At 37.6% G+C, this 17,747-nt stretch overlaps 1 protein-coding gene across 6 annotated transcripts in view; it reads left to right on the forward strand.

Annotated features, from left to right (window-relative positions):
* Positions 1-17,747, forward strand: part of PPP3CC (protein phosphatase 3 catalytic subunit gamma) — a 99,419-nt gene that overhangs the window by 33,663 nt on the left and 48,009 nt on the right. For all 6 annotated transcript variants that reach the window (XM_017549710.2, XM_017549709.2, XM_017549708.1 and 3 more), the window contains exons 2-4: positions 835-1,032; positions 1,381-1,505; positions 16,689-16,800. In XM_017549710.2, the coding sequence (XP_017405199.1) occupies positions 835-1,032; positions 1,381-1,505; positions 16,689-16,800 (435 nt within the window). The remainder of the gene's footprint in view (positions 1-834; positions 1,033-1,380; positions 1,506-16,688; positions 16,801-17,747) is intronic.

A 17,747-nucleotide genomic window follows, 5' to 3' on the forward strand; every position in this document is an offset into this window, starting at 1 on the left:
ATTTTTTGTATTTTTGGTAGAGATGGGGTTTCACCATGTTGACCAGGATGGTCTCGATCTCTTGACCTCGTGATCCACCCGCCTCGGCCTCCCAAAGTGCTGGGATTACAGGCTTGAGCCGCTGCGCCCGGCTTCTTTCGTTTTCTTTAACCACAGTTTCACTTTTAACACCTTTTCCACAGACAGAAGAACAAAGTTATTTTTATCATCTAGTGCCTTGTCTCATTTATAACTTGTTCCCTGAATCAGCTTCAGGTCTTTCATGTTTATATATAAAACATTATAGGGCTGTGCATGGTGGCTTATTCCTGTGATCCCAGCACTTTGGGAGGCCAAGGTGGGTGGATTACTTGAGGTCAGGAGTTTGAGACCAGCCTGACCAAATGACGAAACTCTGTGTCTACTAAAAATACAAAAATTAGCTAGGTGTGGTGACATGCACCTTGTACTCCCAGCTACTCGGGAGGCTGAATCAGGAGAATTGCTTAAACATAGGAGGCGGAGGTTGCAGTGAGCCAGGATCATGTCACTGCGCTCCAGCCTAGGCAACAGAGCGAGCCTCCGTCTCAAAAAACACAAAATCAAACAACAGCAACAAAAATTATACTTTATGCTCATACAAATCTTTAAAATGCATTTGTAACTCTTTTATACTTAGAATTGATCATTTATTTAGCGTCTTAGGATTTTTTTCCCACATAGTACTGGTGCTGTGTATGTGAAATCATGGTGATTTATTAGTTTTAATTTGTCACGTTAAAGAATTGTGTTCTGTTTGTTCTCTATACATTTAAATATTCTAAATTATTATTATTATATATATATTTTTTGTAGCTGTCCCCTTTCCTCCGACCCAACGGCTTACTTTCAAGGAAGTATTTGAGAATGGGAAACCTAAAATTGATGTTTTGAAAAACCATTTGGTAAAGGAAGGCCGACTGGAAGAGGAAGTAGCCTTAAAAATCATCAACGATGGGGCTGCCATCCTGAGGCAAGAGAAGACTATGATAGAAGTAGATGCTCCAATCACAGGTATAAAAAGTATTTGCATGATACTGTTTATAGTTTAGATTTGCATGAGCAGTTTTGAGAAATAGTTACAGATAACCAGCTAAAAAGTGGTGTGATAATTTTTCTAGAAATTATGAGATAGTCAGGATTGGTTAGGATATTTGTTGCTAATTGAAGAAATATAGTTTTAACTGCCTCATATTTCCAATAGAACTATTTAGTATGAATAGACTGACCACAGTTATATAGCAGTCCTGTCAAAAGCTAGAGTGATTTAAATTAGAAGTTAAACTATGATCCCTTTTAGTGTAATGGTTTTTTTCTTTTAAGATATAATTTCTCATCTCACCTTATAACTTTTTTTCTTAGTGTGTGGTGATATTCATGGACAATTCTTTGACCTAATGAAGTTATTTGAAGTTGGAGGATCACCTAGTAACACACGCTACCTCTTTCTGGGTGACTATGTGGACAGAGGCTATTTCAGTATAGAGGTAAAAGTTAAACTGGATATGTTGGGACTATTATATTGTCTTTTTAAAAAAAGAGGATTTCCATTCTTCAGTAGAAGAAATTAAAATGAGAACTCTGACAGAATTTATGAACTTTGTTACTTTCAAAATTAAAGTAGTAGAAATGTTTTCATTGATATAAGTTATTCTTTTTTTTAAACCAGTAGAAAATCTGATAAATAGGCTATATGTTAATATTAACCCAGCTGTACAAATAGTTAAATGTTCACTAACTTTTCTTCTTTGAAGATAGTGTACAGGCTGTGTAAAAATGGCACAAATTGCTGTTCACTCTAAATGGGGTTTATATTAGCTGACCTTAATTATAAGACCATAACTTGCTGAGCTACAATTAACACTTAGATTAACTACCAGTGCTAAATAAGCCCTAAGTTCATTGTAGGAATAACTTCTGATACTGTTACATATAGAAAGCACTTAATAAATGTTCATTGAAGGGAAAAATGAATTGTAGTAAATGAAAACTTATACTTTCATTTTGTATATTTTGAAAATGGAAAGGTAGGAGCATGGTTAGAATTAAATAGAAGTTTTATGTGTAAAAGATAAAGCTAATTTAGGACTTTATGCAAGAACTTGAGTACCAAGGACTTGAGTGGAACCACAGCACATTCATACTTAATGTTTATTGATTCAAATCTACATGCTGGCAAATAAAAGAGAAAAAAACTTTTGAAATAGTGTGGATAATGGAATTTGTAATGTGCCCAAGAATAAGCGTGAGCTGAGAAATTGAGTCTGCTTTCTGTCTTTGCTGTCTGTAGTCCTGCCTGCCCTCCTTGTGTGGGAATCTCACTGCACTAAGTGCGTTTCTGGTGGTGAAAGTTATATTGTCATGCAGCCTCACTCCTAAATACAAGTTGGCCCTCTCACCTGATACCCAAGCAAAGGAGCAGCAGTTGCTCTATAGCTGCAGGAAAAATAAGCAAAAAAATCGATTTTTAGTTTGCCGTTAGATAGGCAGTCTAAATTCATGAATCAGAAAAGTTAAATGTTAACTGCCAGTGTGCAAAATTCATTTAGTGTCTAATGTGAAGACAAAAGTTAAAGGTATAAACTGAGAAAATGGTAAGGCCATTTTTCCTGCTGCGCGATAAATGTCCAAGATCTCTAAATAGGTACCGGGAATAGATGGAGATCATGCTTGTAGACTGTATCATTGAAGAGCTTTCCTGTTGCCATTCACATCGTGTATGTTTCAGTAGACCGTAAGTCAAATGTATGGATGTGGGGCTGGGCAAGGTGGCTCATGCCTGTAATCCCAGCACTTTGGGAGGCCAAGGTGGGTGGACCACTTGAGTCAGGAGTTTGAGACCAGCCTGGCCAACAAGGTGAAACCCCATCTCTACTAAAAATACAAAAATTTGCTGGGCATGGTGGTGGGCACCTGTAATCCCAGCTACTTGGGAGGCTGAGCCAGGAGAATTGCTTGAACCCTGGAGGCGGAAGTTTCAGTGAGCTGAGATCGTGCCACTGCACTCCAGCCTGGGTGATAGAGCGAGACCTTGTCTCAAAAAAAAAAGTATGGATATTAGAAAGACACATTGAGTGTTTATTTCTTTGTGTATTTGCTAGCATGAGGAAGTTTTATAGGGTAAAGATTAGAAGAATATAAAACTTAACTCAGTTTCTAATTAGCCATTTTGTTTTATTTTATTTTATTTTTTCAGAGATGGGGTCTTGCTATGTTGCTTAGGCTGGAGTGCAGTGTCTCTACACAGGTGCAATCGTTTTGCACCTCAGCCTCCAACGCCTGAATTCAAGCCATCCTCCTGCCTCAGTTTCCTGAGTCTCTGGGACTATAGATATGCACCACTGTGCCTGACTAGTCATTTTATTTCATAAAACAACTTTTTAATGATAAATTATTATGCCAAATTATCTTCTAATTAACTTATATAACTTAAAATAGCTTTATAATAGTTTTAATTCATTAATACTATTAATAAAGCACATATAAAATGTCAACAATTATTTTGTGCACATACAGCACAGAATATTTTGTGTTACGCATTTTTTTCTCACCCATCAATAATGTTTCCTGAGTTCCAACTTTATGGCAGGCTATGAGAATAAAATAAAGAATAAGATTTATGCTCTCTGTAGGAGCTGCCAGTCTAATAGAAAAGATACACTTATGAATAGACCTTTTGGTATATTATAAAATGTGCTTCTTGAATTAACAGTATTTTTCGTATTAGGACCAGTGTGCTTCATATTAGCACAGTGCCTGATACATAGTAGACACACAGTTAATATTTGTTGAATGAATGAATGTTAATAAATCATAGTTTGTATTTAGCTTTATCCTGTTAATTGGATGTTTGCTAACTTAAAGGAGTTTTCTGCAATAACTTCAGAGATAAGTGAATCAAAACTTTAAGGTGACAATGAAATTTTATACCAGTGTTAAAACTGAACTATGAGATATATCTAGTGTTCATTGGAAGTCACTTATATATAAATCACTAAGATAATGAACTTCTATACACTGTAGCTTAGTCTAACATGTTACACGTATACACTTGAAAGATATTTTTTTTTTTGCCATAGTTTCTCACAGGACTTTATACCAAAAAAAGAAAAGAGAAATAATTTTTAAATCAATATTCTTGATAACGATGAGTGTGATGTTTTTGTTTAATAGATGAAAATAAGGTCATAGAATCCTTATTAAAATTTTTTGTTATAGTTTAGTTTTTTGTTTGCTTGTTTGTTTGTTTGTTTGTTTCTGAGACTTCAGTATTGCTCTGATGCCAGGCTGGAGTACAATGGCGTAATCTCGGCTTACTGCAACCTCTGCCTCCCAGGTTCAAGCTATTCCCCTGTCTCAGCCTTCTTGATAGTTGGGACTGCAGGCGTGTGCCACCGCACCTGGCTGATTTTTTGTATTTTAGTAGAGACGGGGTTTCACCATGTTGGCCAGGCTGGTCTCAATCTCCTGACCTTGTCATCCACCCACCTCTGCCTCCCAAAGTGCTGGGAATATAGGCATGAGCCACCATGCCTAGCCATAAATAGTTTAGTTTTTAATAGAAAAATTGGGAAATGCAGAATATAGAAAACAAAAACTTTTTAGAAATCAGAGATAATCATTGTTAGTGTTTTATTATATTTTCTTGCAGTGTTTTTTCTTCTTTTATATTTGTATATATTTTGTTTTTAAGAAAATTGAGAGCATTTTATATGCTCCTTTTCTGATCTTCTTTTTCCACTCAGGATTGTGAGGAAAGCATTTTTCTCTTGTTAAGATTTCTCCAGAAGTGTAGTTTCAAAGTCAAATAAAAGAGACAGATCTCTGAAAGTAAAACATTTTATCTGGGAAGAAAAAAAATGCAGTTTTGGCCATACACACAGACTGCTCGATCTTTGTTATGTCTGAAGAAAAGAGAAAGTTAGGTTTTATGAAAAAGGAAAATGTTGTATATTGTTCTTTGAGAAAGTTCATTGACGCTAGCAAGGTTCTGGAGAGCTGGCAAGTTTTGCTTAATCTCAGTAATCAATTTATATTCTACTTGATCTCCATTAGTAGTTTCATGAGTCTATCAGTTTGTTTATTAGAGTTGTAGAAATTTTTATTTAGCCTATTGCTCTTAATGTTATCAGCAACCTATATATAAGAGTATTTGTTGAAATCTTTCCATGAATCTGATTGTGTGGTTTTTAGAGACAAAACAATACCTGTGGATGAGAAAAGCTTAGAATAGCCATGGTTAAAATCTGATGACAATTGATAAAGAATTTTATTATTTCTATTATAGATAGAATTTTAGGATACAATAACCAGAATTACCTGAAAACATAATAAATTTTAATGAATTATACAATTTTTGAAACATTTATGTTAACAATATACCCATAAATGTAACTAAAAGAAGATCTAGTATCACTTATGATTTACAGTTTCTTACATAATTTACCAAATAAGCCTAATCATTTCATATCTGTGTAAGATGAGAGATATAGATCTTTCGAAGCTTTCCAGGGGCTGAACTGGAAAATCCCAAAGTTAATTTAATTTTATTTTTTTGAGATGAAATGTTGCTCTGTCACCCAGGCTGGAGTACAGTGGCATGATCTCAGCCTACTGCAACCTCCGCCTCCCAGGTTCAAGCGATTCTCCTGCCTCAGCATCTGGAGTAGCTGAGATTACAGCCGCCCACCACCACGCCAAGCTAATATTTATATTTTTAATAGAGCTGAGGTTTTATCATGTTGGCCAGGCTGGTCTTGAACTCGTGACCTCAGGTGATCCACTTGCCTCAGCCTCCCAAAGTGCTGAAATTACAGGTGTGAACCACTGTGCCCAGTCCCAAAGTTATTTTAGGTCAAAAAGACTTACTTGAGGCCGGTCACAGTGGCTTAAGCCTATAATCCCAGTGCTTTGGGAGGCCTGGATGGGAGGTTCACCTGAGTCCGGGAGTTCAAGACCAGCCTAACCAAAACCTTGTCTCTATAAAATTAAAAACCAAAAAAAGACTTAATTGAGGATTTGATTTTGGGGACATTTGTCAAAGTTGTCAAAAGGCTCAGAACATCTGATCAAAACAGAATTACACAGGTCACTGTAAAACAGTAGTCATTTGGCTGGGCTTGGTGTATCTGAATGTAGCAATTCAGATACATCAAGAAAAACTGAGAATTACACTGGATGAAAACATTGCTTTTCTAGGCTTTCCCCCCAACCCCGAGATGGAGTCTTGCTCTGTCTCCCAGGCTGGAGTGCAGTAGTGTGATCTCAGCTCACTGCAACCTCTACCTCCCGGGTTGAAGCGATTCTCCTGCATTAGGCTCCCAAGTAACTGGGATTACAGACCCCTGATACCATGCCTGGCTAATTTTTGTACTTTTAGTATAGATGGGTTTCACCATGTTGGCCATGGTGGCCTTGAACTCCTGACTTCGTGATCCGCCCATCATGGCCCTCCCAAAGTGCTGGGATTACAGGCGTGAGCCACTGCACCTGGCCAGTTTTCTGGGGTTTTAAGATAAACCTCTCAGTGTCAGATCATAATAGTAGAGTTAGAACATGAGAAAAAAAGTTACAGGAGCTGATGAAAAAGTTGGAGAGAGTTGCCTTCTAGCCAAGCAAAAAGATACAGTTTTTCAAGTGGAGAAGGAACGGAAGAATAATATATGATGTACAATCATATGCAGTGAGGGCAGCAAAATTTGAACTTTTGAGATATATGTCTGGAAAGTTTCCAAAAGAAACAGATTTCAGAATTAAAAGTCAAAACCTCTTACAGTTTTACTAAGAGAAAATTAATACTTTAAGAAAAGCCTTGCTCTACTGTAGGAGACCAAATTTTTTAGTTTTGTATTAGTGTCTTTTTAATATCAAATCTCAATCTTTAGAAAGACCATACATCATTTTATTTATTATAGCCAACTTGATCACTTACAAAATTCCGTTTATAAATTTCCTTTTCACAAACCATATTACAATTTCACTCAGACCATTAATGATAAGCTTGGACTTTCTGCTTCATCCTGTATTTCCTTTTTCTTAAGTAACCATTTTATTGGCTGGGGAATGGTGACTCATGCCTGTAATCCTAGCACTTTGGGAGGCCAAGGTGGGTGGATCACAAGGTCAGGAGTTCAAGACCAGCATGGCCAAGATAGTGAAACTCTATCTCTATTAAAAATACAAAGATTAGTCTTGTATGGTAGCGGGCACCTGTAATCCCAGCTACTCAGGAGGCTGAGGCAGAGAATTGCTTGAACCTGGGAGGCAGAAGCTGCAGTCAGCCGAGATTGCAACACTGTGCTTCTGCCTGGGCAACAAAGCAAGACTCCATCTCAAAAAAAAAAAAATACAATAGCCATTTTATTTTAGGACAAAAACTTAGCACATAAGATTCTTTATCATATAAATTATTATATTTCTCAATAAAGAACACATTTTTATGCCTACCTTATAATTTAAATTTTTTTTTTAAGAGATAGGGTCTTGCTCTGTCATTCTGACTGGAGTGCAGTGGTGCAATCATAGCTCACTGTAACCCTGAACTGGGCTCAAGCAGTCCTCTTGCCTCAACCACCCCACTTAGCTAGGATTACAGGCGTGCTACCACACTCAACTAGTTTTTTTTTTTACATTTTTGTAGAGATGGGGCTCACTATGTTCAGGCTGGTCTTGAACTTCTGGCCTCAGGATATACTCCAACCTCAGCCTCCCAAAGTGCTGGGATTACAGGCGTGTGCCACCACAGCCAGCCTTTATCAACAATTTTAAAAACAATTAATTTATCAAAGATTTACTTAAGTCACAAGAACTGAAAAAACACTTGGGTTAATTACTATGTATTTTATAGGGATTTCTGACTGACTACATCAGATTTCATTATGTAGACACAGCATACGACATAGTGTATGTATATAATATATATGCACATCTACACAGATATACATAATTGTAAATAAATTCTTACAGCTTTTATTTTAGAGTTTTGGTCATGAGATAGTAAAACACTCACCAATTTATAAAAAACAGTTGGATTCAGATTATCTCTTTGACAAAATGGAATAAGGCTAAATTTTAAGATTGTTTTTTAAAATAGGCAATCTTATACGGGCTGTGAACCAAATTTTGAGTAAAGTAGTTTGAGTCAGTTAACAATAAATTGGATTGGACACAGAATAGTTAATTGTGGAAATATGACTGAATTATCTGAGGAGGCTCAAAAGATACAGAGTTACTCTAACAAGGTGTGTTCAGTATTTTCTTGGTCTCAATTCTTTATCCTTGAAGATAAAAGTGTTGCCATTCCTCTTAGTATGGGCTGGCTGTCTTTGCGTAGGAATTACATCTTTGCAAAAGAAACAGCATGAAGGTATTCATGGGCCAGATGCGGTAGCTCACGCCTGTAATCCCAGCACTTTGGGAGGCCGAGGCGGGTGGATCACGAGGTCAAGAGATCGAGACCATCCTGGTCAACATGGTGAAACCCCGTCTCTACTAAAAATACAAAAAATTAGCTGGGCATGGTGGCGCGTGCCTGTAATCCCAGCTACTCAGGAGGCTGAGGCAGGAGAATTGCCTGAACCCAGGAGGTGGAGGTTGCGGTGAGCCGAGATTGCGCCATTGCACTCCAGCCTGGGTAACAAGAGCGAAACTCCGTCTCAAAAAAAAAAAAAAAAAAAAAAAAAAAGAAGGTATTCATGAAGGTAAATTCATAAAATGATTTTCTTTTATATCTCCTACTTTTAAGTGTTTTATCTAAATGGTCAGTATGCCAGAATAGCCAAAGAGTTTTGGAAAAAAGAGAGTTTAGTTTAGAAAAAGATGAAGAGGAGGAATTGTCAGAGGGGGAGGGGAAAGCTCTAGAGAGGAAAGTGTTTCAGCTAGCTTTGAGGCAGTAGTTTGTAGCAAGTCATTCTTTGAGTCCTGAATGCTTTTTTTAGCCTTAAAATATCAATGAGATATGCATATCTTATTTGGAGTGTATTATTTTATAGCTGTGGTCTTTTAGTTTAAAGAACAACAGACTGTTTGAGTGATCCTTAGAATGTTTGAACATGTTATCGGCTGGAATCCCAGAAAATATCTTGGCATGCCTTTGAATTTTGAGAGCCCATTTTATTGTGAGTGTTCTGGCTTAATGCCAAATACACAAAAACCAATTAAATGTAAGGACTGAATTTGCAAAGGCCAAATAAACACAAGCACAGTTGGGAAAATACAGTACCCGCTTATCAAGAAGGATGATAAGAAGCCTTCTCCAACTGAAGGAAAAAAGAGATATCTCAAGGCCTCAACCCAAAGGGAAAAATCCCTTCCTTGAGACCCCCACAGCCAGACCCCACAGACAAGGAGGAAAAGAGTCTTCCTGAATAGGAGATCTGTCAGCCAGATCTGACAGGAAGGGGAAAGACACCGTCCCATCCAAATCCCAAATAAAACAGAACTCAACTAAAATCAGGAGTTCAGTCCAAGAATGACTCACTAAGGAAAAAAGGCAATTTGCAGAAGTTGGTAGGGGAGGGGTTGGTTTTCAAAGGGCCCCAGTGTGGCTACCTCATGCTATAGTTCCAATGGCTGGTGATATTCCCTGAGATCAGTCAGCCTTGGACTTATACTTGACCAAGTATGTCAAAGTCAAAACAGAGAGATGAATCTCTGAAATTAAGATGTTTTATTTGTGATGAAAGAATTGCAATTTAGGGCATACATGCAGACAGAATGGTATGTCCAAAGAGAAGGTTAGAGGTTTTATGAAAAAAAAAATGTTATGTATTGCTCTTTGAGAAAGTACATTGGCACTAGTGAGGTTCTGGAGAGCTTGCCAGGTTTGATTGGTGAGTGATGGCAGTGGGTAAAATTAGCCTTAGAATTTCAGCAGGTCATTTCAGTAGCCGTTAGATAAAACTGGCTTCCAGTCATAGCAGACAGTTTTGGCAGACAGGCTTGCAGAGAATTACATTTTTGGGGCTATGTTATATGCCCTGAGTGCTTTTCTCCCCTGGCCTCTTGACTCTGTTTTAGTTGTGTATGACAGGAATAACCCATGATCAACTTTCACAATAGTTAATGGCATAAATACCTTAATTGATTTCAGCATTCTTCTACTGTTGGAAAAATAGGTTTATAGCAGGTCATGCTATTACCTACATTTTCCCTCCATCTTCCTTACAAACGGTATCTCCATTTTATTCAGATAAATGGGATTGGGGTTGCAGGGAGAACCTTTGATGTCAGAGAAGGAAGACCTTATGATCAAAGGCTCCTTATCCCAGCACCAGGGAATGAATTCTAGTTGGTCTGAACTAGTCAAGACAATCAATTTCCTGTCACCAGTTATTGGTCTAGGGGTAAACCTTAGATTTTCTTTTAGCCAGTAGTATGCTGGGTTTTTTTGTTTGTTTGTTTGCTTTTGGAAATGCTCTTTCTTGATGAAAAGACTGTTGCAGGGTGGAAGCTTCTAGACTCCTATTCCACCATTTCACTTTGAACGTGGATGTGTGTACTGTAGCAGCCATGCTATGACTATGAGGAGGTGACATCACTAAGGAGGAAAAGCAGACCTGCTGTGAATCTCAGATCACAGAGGTACAGAGGGCTTGGTTTCTTGGTGATGATGTTGAGCGAGTACACCAAACATGGACATCTCATCTCCAGACTTCATGTGTTTATTTTATTTTATTTATTTATTTTTGAGACAGAGTTTCACTCACTGTCTTACCCAGGCTGGAGTGCAGTGGTTTGATTTCAGCTCACTGCAACCTCTGCATCCCGGGTTCAAGCAATTCTCCTGCCTCGGCCTCCCAAGTAGCTGGGATTACAGGCATTTACCACCACACCTGGCTAATTTTTGTATTTTTTAGTAGAGACGGGGTTTCACATGTTGGCCAGGCTGATCTCAAACTCCTGACCTCAGGTGATCTACCTGCCTTGGCCTCCCAAAGTGCTGGGATTACAGGTATTAGCCACTGTGCCCAGCCCAGAGTTCATGTTTTATGAGATATTTAAATGTCTTATACAACAGCAAATTAGATTCTGTATCACTTGTATTTAAATGGTACAAGGTTGTTTTCCAATTATTTCCATTCTGCACATTGCTGAAGTTAACATCTTTTTGAATATATCTGTGATGGCATTTCAGATACTTACTTAGATCAGATTCTCACACGTGAATAACTGGATTAAAGTTTTTTGTTTGTTTGTTTTTTTGTTTTTTGAGACAGAGTCTTGCTCTGTCACCCAGTCTGGAGTGCAATGGCGCAATCTCAGCTCTGCACCTTCTGCTTCCTGGGTTCAAGCAATTTTCCTGACTCAGCGTCTGGAGTAGCTGGGACTATAGGCGCTTGCCACCATGCCTGGCTGCATTTTTAGTTGAGATGGGATTTCATTATATTGGCCAGGCTGGTCTCGAACTCCTGACCTTGTGATCTGCCCGCCTCAGCCTCCCAAAGTGTTGGGATTACAGACGTGAGCCACTGCGCCCAGCCAAGAGTAGAGCATTTTTAAGGCTTCTGTTGCTGATAAAATAGAATAGTGAAGTTTTATTTTTCTTTGAGTCTTTTGATGTCCCCTCTTCATTTGTACCTATTTCAAAGTGCTGGCCCGGTGTGGTGGCTTACGCCTGTAATCCTAGAATTTTGGGAGGCCAAGGTGGGCGGATCACCTGAGGTCAGGAGTTAGAGACCAGCCTGACCGACATGCTGAAACCCTGTCTCTACTAAAAATAGAGAGTAGTCCCAGCTACTACTCCCAAGTAGTCCCAGCTACTTGGGAGTCTGAGGCAGGAGAGTCGCATGAACCCGGGCTGCAGAGGTTGCAGTGAGCCTAGATCATGCTACCACATTCCAGCTTGGGTGACTGAGTGATACTCTGTCTAAAAAGAATAAAAATAAAAATAAAAACAAAGTGCTTCCTCCGAAAGAAGAATCTACATTTTAGTTTTTTAAAATTGATTTTGTGAGAAAAGGAAAGATTAAAAGGAACATTTTAAGCAAAGATATATCCACCAGGGAGAAAAATGTTATCAGATGACCTGGTGATATAAATGTTATTAGATGACCAATTGATGAACAGGTATTGACACACACAAATGATTCTGGAGGTGGAGTGAAAATTCTGTTCACATAGAAGTGAAGAAGTAATTGAGTGGTTGAGCCAGGCGTGGTGGCTCACATCTGTAATCCTAGCACTTTGGAAGGCTGAGGTGGGTGATCACCTGAGGTCAGGCATTAGAGACCAGCCTGGCCAACATGTGAAACCCCGTCTCTATTAAAAATACAAAAATTAGCCAGGCATGGTGGTGGGCGCCTATAATCCCAGCTACTCAGGAGGCTGAGGCAGGAGAATCGCTTGAACCCAGGAGGCAGAGGTTGCAGTGAACCAAGATCATGCCACTGCCCTCTAGCTGGGCAACAGAGCAAGACTCCATCTCAAAAAGAAAAGAAAAGAAAAGAAGTAATTGAGTGGTTGAACAGATCTCTTGATAATCATGACCTTGTAATTGAATTATATAAGACAATTGTATAGTTGCATCCTGATATATAAAATAAGGAAATAAAACTTGAAATTAGAAGCTGATAAGCACATCACCAAACACTGGACACTTACGTTACACTACATATATTAAAAAGTATTTTCTTTCTTCAATAATAAATTAGCCTTAGCTTACTGTAACTTTTTACTTTGTAAGATTTTAAATTTTTTAACTTTTTGTAATTCTACTTAGTATAAAATACATTATGCAGCTGTACAAAAATAGTTTTTCCTTATATTCTTATTCTATAAGCTTTATTCTATGAAAACATTTTTTTTACTTTTAAAATTTTTTGGTAAGAAATGAAGACAGACAGACACACACACACACACACACACACACACGCACATGCACACGCACACACACCTAGGCTTACAGAGGGTCAGGATTATCATTATCGCTATCTTTCACCTCCACATCTTGTCCCACTTGAAGGCCTTCGGGGGCAGTAGCAGTCATGGAGCTGTCATCTCCTATAACAGTGCCTTCTGCTAGAATCCCTCCTGAAGGACCTGCCTGGGGATGTTTCACAATGAGCCTTTTTCTTTTGTAAATGGAGAAAACTTGAAAATAATTATGAAAAGTATAGTGTAGTAAATATACAAACCAGTAACATTTGTGATTATCAAGTATTATGTACTGTCTGTAATTGTATGTGCTGTACTTTTATATGGCTGGTATTGCAGTAGGTTTTTTTACATCAGCATCACCAGAAACATGTGAGTAATGCCTGCATGTAGACATTATGATAGCTACATCACTAGGATGTAGGAATTTTTCAGTTCCATTTTAATTTTATGGGACCATTATCCTATATGTGGTGTGTTGTTGACTGAAACAACATTACATGGTACATGACTGTGTTGATGTATCTGTTTCTCAATATAGGCCTCTGTGTTAGTTCTTTTTCATGCTGCTGATAAAGACATACCTGAAATTGGGAACAAAAAGGTTTAATTGGACTTACAGTTCCGCAAGACTGGAGACGCCTCACAATCATGGCATGAGGCAAAAGGCACTTTTTATGGCGGTGGCAAGAGAAGAATGAGGACGAAGCAAAAGTGGAAACCCCTGATAGTTACTGTCAGGGGTTATATAATTTACATTAGTTATGATAGTTACATTAGTAACTAGTAGCATATGATAGTTACATTAGTAATTAGATAGAAATCTCATCAAATCTAATGACACTTTTTCACTATCACAAGAATAGCATGGGAAAGTCCAGCCTCCATGATTCAGTTATCTCCCCCTGGGTGTGGGAATTCTGGTAGATACAATTCAAGTTGAGATTTGGGTGAGGGCACAGCCAAACCGTATCAATTTTTTCCTTGTGTTTTGAGACTGTGAAATATATACAGAATATTTCATGATTGGTATGTACAGTTGATTATCATCATTCATGGGTTCTGTATTTGCAAATATGCCTGTGCCTCCTTGATAAAATTTATTTTTAACCTCAAAATCAATACTTACAGTGCTTTTGTGCTCACTGGTAGACATGTGGAGAGTGAGTCTCCCAACGCGCATGTTGCCACCTCAGATCAAACAAGGCCGTACTCTCCCTTCTTGTTTTAGCTCTCATGCTGTAAACAAGTATTCTTTTCATGATCTATTTAGTGCCTGAATACCAATCTCTGTAGTTTCTGCTTTATCTTTCCTGCATTTTTTATGTACGAAGTAGATATATACATATGAATTTCTTTTATATTTTCTTCTTTATTATATAGAGGGTAGCATACTATAGCTACTCTTGTCCTTTTTACTTTTTTTAAGACAGAGTCTCATTCTGTCACCTAGGTTAGAGTGCAGTGGCACAATCATGATAATAGCTCACTGCAGCCTCAAACTCCTTGCCTCAGAGGGTCCACCTGCCTCAGCCTCCTGAGTAGCTGGGACTACAGGAATGTGACCACCATGTCTGGCTAATTTTTAAATGTTTTAAAGAGCTGGGGTTTTGCTATATTGCCCATGTTGGTCTTAAACTCCTGGCCTCAAACAATCCACCTGCCTTGGCCTCCTAAAGCACTGGGATTGCATTTGTGAGCCATTGTGCCCAGCCATACTTTGCTTTTTTAATCTGAAAACATATCCTGGAAATCACTCCAAATCACTTTATCTCTATCTCTGTCATCCTTGTGCTTTATTACGTGGATGTATCACAGCATAGCCTCTCTCCTGTGTATGGTCATTTACATTGTTCCTAATATTTTACTGTTACACACATGGTACAGCCTTGTGCATGTTTATTTTCATATTGTTGGAGGTGTATCTTCAGGGTAGATTCCTGGAAGTGGGCCAAAAGTTGAATGTGTATTTTTGTCAGTTTGACCAAATTTTTTTTTACTATGGAAATTATTATTATTATCATCGAGATGGGGTTTTGCTCTGTTGCCCAGGCTAGAGTGTAGTGGCGTGATCTTGGCTCACCGCAACCTCCATCTCCCAGGTTCAAGTGATTCTCATGCCTCAGCCTCCAGAGTAGCTGGGATTACAGGTGCCCACCACCACACCTGGCAAATTTTTGTATTTTAGTAGAGACGAGGTTTCACCATGTTGGCAAGGCCGGTCTTGAACTTTTGACCTCAGGTGATCTGCCTGCCTTGGCCTCCCGAAGTGCTGGGATTACAGGCATGAGCCACCACCCCTGGCCTATTTTCAGTTTTGTATGGTCAAATTTATCCATCTTTTCTTACCTCTGAATTTTTAGTCATTAGTTATAAGTTCTTACCTACACCAATTTTGACCTACAGTAGGCTTAAGAAGAACTCATTCATGTTTTCTTCTAGAACTTGTGTGGTTTTATCTTTTTTTATTTAGATCCCTCATTCTTTTGTTGTTTATTGTACATTGCGTGAGATATGGATCTAATTTTATCTTTTCTTTAAAAATGGCAACCACTTGTCCCAGAGCCATTTATTTAAAAGTTCATCATTATTATTACTGTGATTTGAGATGCCACCTTTATCATATAACAGATTTTTATAAGTACTTTTATACTATATCTGTAGTATAAAACTCCACTGGTATATTTATCTACTTAAGGGCCAGTACCACTGTTGTGATTATAGATGCTTTATAGTATGTTTTAACATCTGGCAGGAGTAGTCTGCCCTCATAATGTCTCTTTTTAGTGTTTTCCTGGCTATTCTTGGATGTTCATTTTTCCATATTAATTTTAAGGTCAACTTGTCTAACTCCATAAGATAGTTTGTATTTTTCTTGGAATTGCAATGATTTATAAGTTAAATTAGGGAGAACGGTAATCTTTTAATGTTATTTTATTCTATCCAAGAACAGGGTTTGCCTTTCCGTTATTTCATGTCTACTTTTATGTCTTAAAGGGGCATTTTAAAATTTTCCTTGTATGGATTTTGTACATTTCTTGTTAAATTTGTTCCTATGTCTTTAGTCCTCTTTGTTGCTGTTACAAATGGGGATTTCTCTCCATGATGTTCTGTTGATTGTTTCTGCATAGAAGGTCTATTTTTTTTTAAAGATGGGATCTCCCTATGTTGCCCAGGTTGACCTTAAACTCCTGGGCTCAAGTGGGCCTTCTGCCTTAGCCTCCTGAGTAGCTGGAACCATATGCATGCCACTGTGCCCCAGGGCTATTGATTTTGTATGTTAATTTTATATCCTGCTACTTTACTGAATTATTTTATTATTTAGGTTAGTTTTATCATTGATTTTGGGGACATTACATCTTTACCCATTCTTAACCCTCCAATTGAGGTGTAATCCCATTGGCTAATACCCTTACTCCAGTTTTGAATAGTAGCAGAAATAGTAAACATTCTTGCCTTGTTCCTGGTCTTAGTGGAAATGCCTTTAGTGTTTCAGAACTAAATGAAATACAGGTTTTAGGATTAATATACATGTGAGTGGCTTTCTGAGAGAGTTCTAGATATTTAGATAGAACATGAGAACAGAGATTAGAGAGAGATTTCTATGAAGGCAACTCTATGCTCTATGAAATTCTAGGGCAATAAGTATATCACATTCAAAAGCTAGAAGGTTTCATTTTCAATTTGGGAGTAGCAATGAGATATGCCATTATAGCAAGTCATTTGAATTTATATAAATTGTGTTTATGCATTATGAAGGTCACAAAGAAAATTTTATCCTTGAATTTGTCTTGTAGTGTGTGCTGTATTTATGGAGTTTAAAGATTAATCATCCCAAAACATTGTTTCTGCTTCGGGGAAATCATGAATGCAGGCATCTTACAGACTATTTCACCTTCAAACAGGAATGTAAGTATAATCTCTCCTCCAGAACCTTTTTAGTTACTTTTTAACCTGTACTAAATCAAACATAAAGAGAAAAGAAACTAATGGAATTCAAATGCTTCCTGTCCTTTTGTTTGTTGTAATTTTTTTCACCTGCTAAGAACTAAGATTCTTTCTTCTAAGACATTTATTTTGAATATAACTTTTGGGTTCTCCCTTATTTATAAAATAATTAATTTGAGAATTCGGAAATCACAGAGAAGTCTAAAGAAGATAAAAGTGTCCATAATCATGGCACTTAAGAGGTAATCCATGTTATCATGCTGTTTGAAATATGGTCTTCTATTCTTTTTTTATGTATATATAAAACCTATTATGAAATAGTTCAAGTATATATATCTGTGTATATTTTAAAAATAAAATTGGGCTCATATGTATTGTTAAATAATAAATTTCTGTTTCACCTAATATAGTAGCATTTTTTACATATCATTAAGTATTTTTGAAACCGTGATTTTTTTTGTTGTTTTGTTTTTGTTTGTTTTTTTTTGTTTGTTTAATTTTTATTTGGCACCAGATGGCCAAGAAACCATTGTTTTTAAGTGTTATTTTAATTTTTTAAAGTAATCCATCTTACGAATGCACAGTCATATATGTAGCTGATTTAGTAATAGTCATAGGATATTTAGGTTGGTTCTAACTGTAAGTACTACCGTAATGGTAAAAATAGGTTTAATATAAAACTAGAATTATTGGCCAGGTGCAGTGGCTCACGCTTGTAATCCCAGCACTTTGGGATGCTGAGGCGGGAAGATCACAAGATCAGGAGTTCAAGATCAGCCTGGCCAACATGGTGAAACCCCATTTCTACTTAGAATACAAAAATTAGCTGGGAGTAGTGATGCAAACCTGTAATCCCAGCTACTCAGGAGGCTGAGGCAGGAGAATGGCTTGAACCCAAGAGGTGGAAG

Source organism: Cebus imitator, unplaced genomic scaffold (genome assembly GCF_001604975.1).
Source record: "Cebus imitator isolate Cc_AM_T3 unplaced genomic scaffold, Cebus_imitator-1.0 Scaffold221, whole genome shotgun sequence".
In the NCBI taxonomy this organism is placed as follows: domain Eukaryota; kingdom Metazoa; phylum Chordata; class Mammalia; order Primates; family Cebidae; genus Cebus; species Cebus imitator.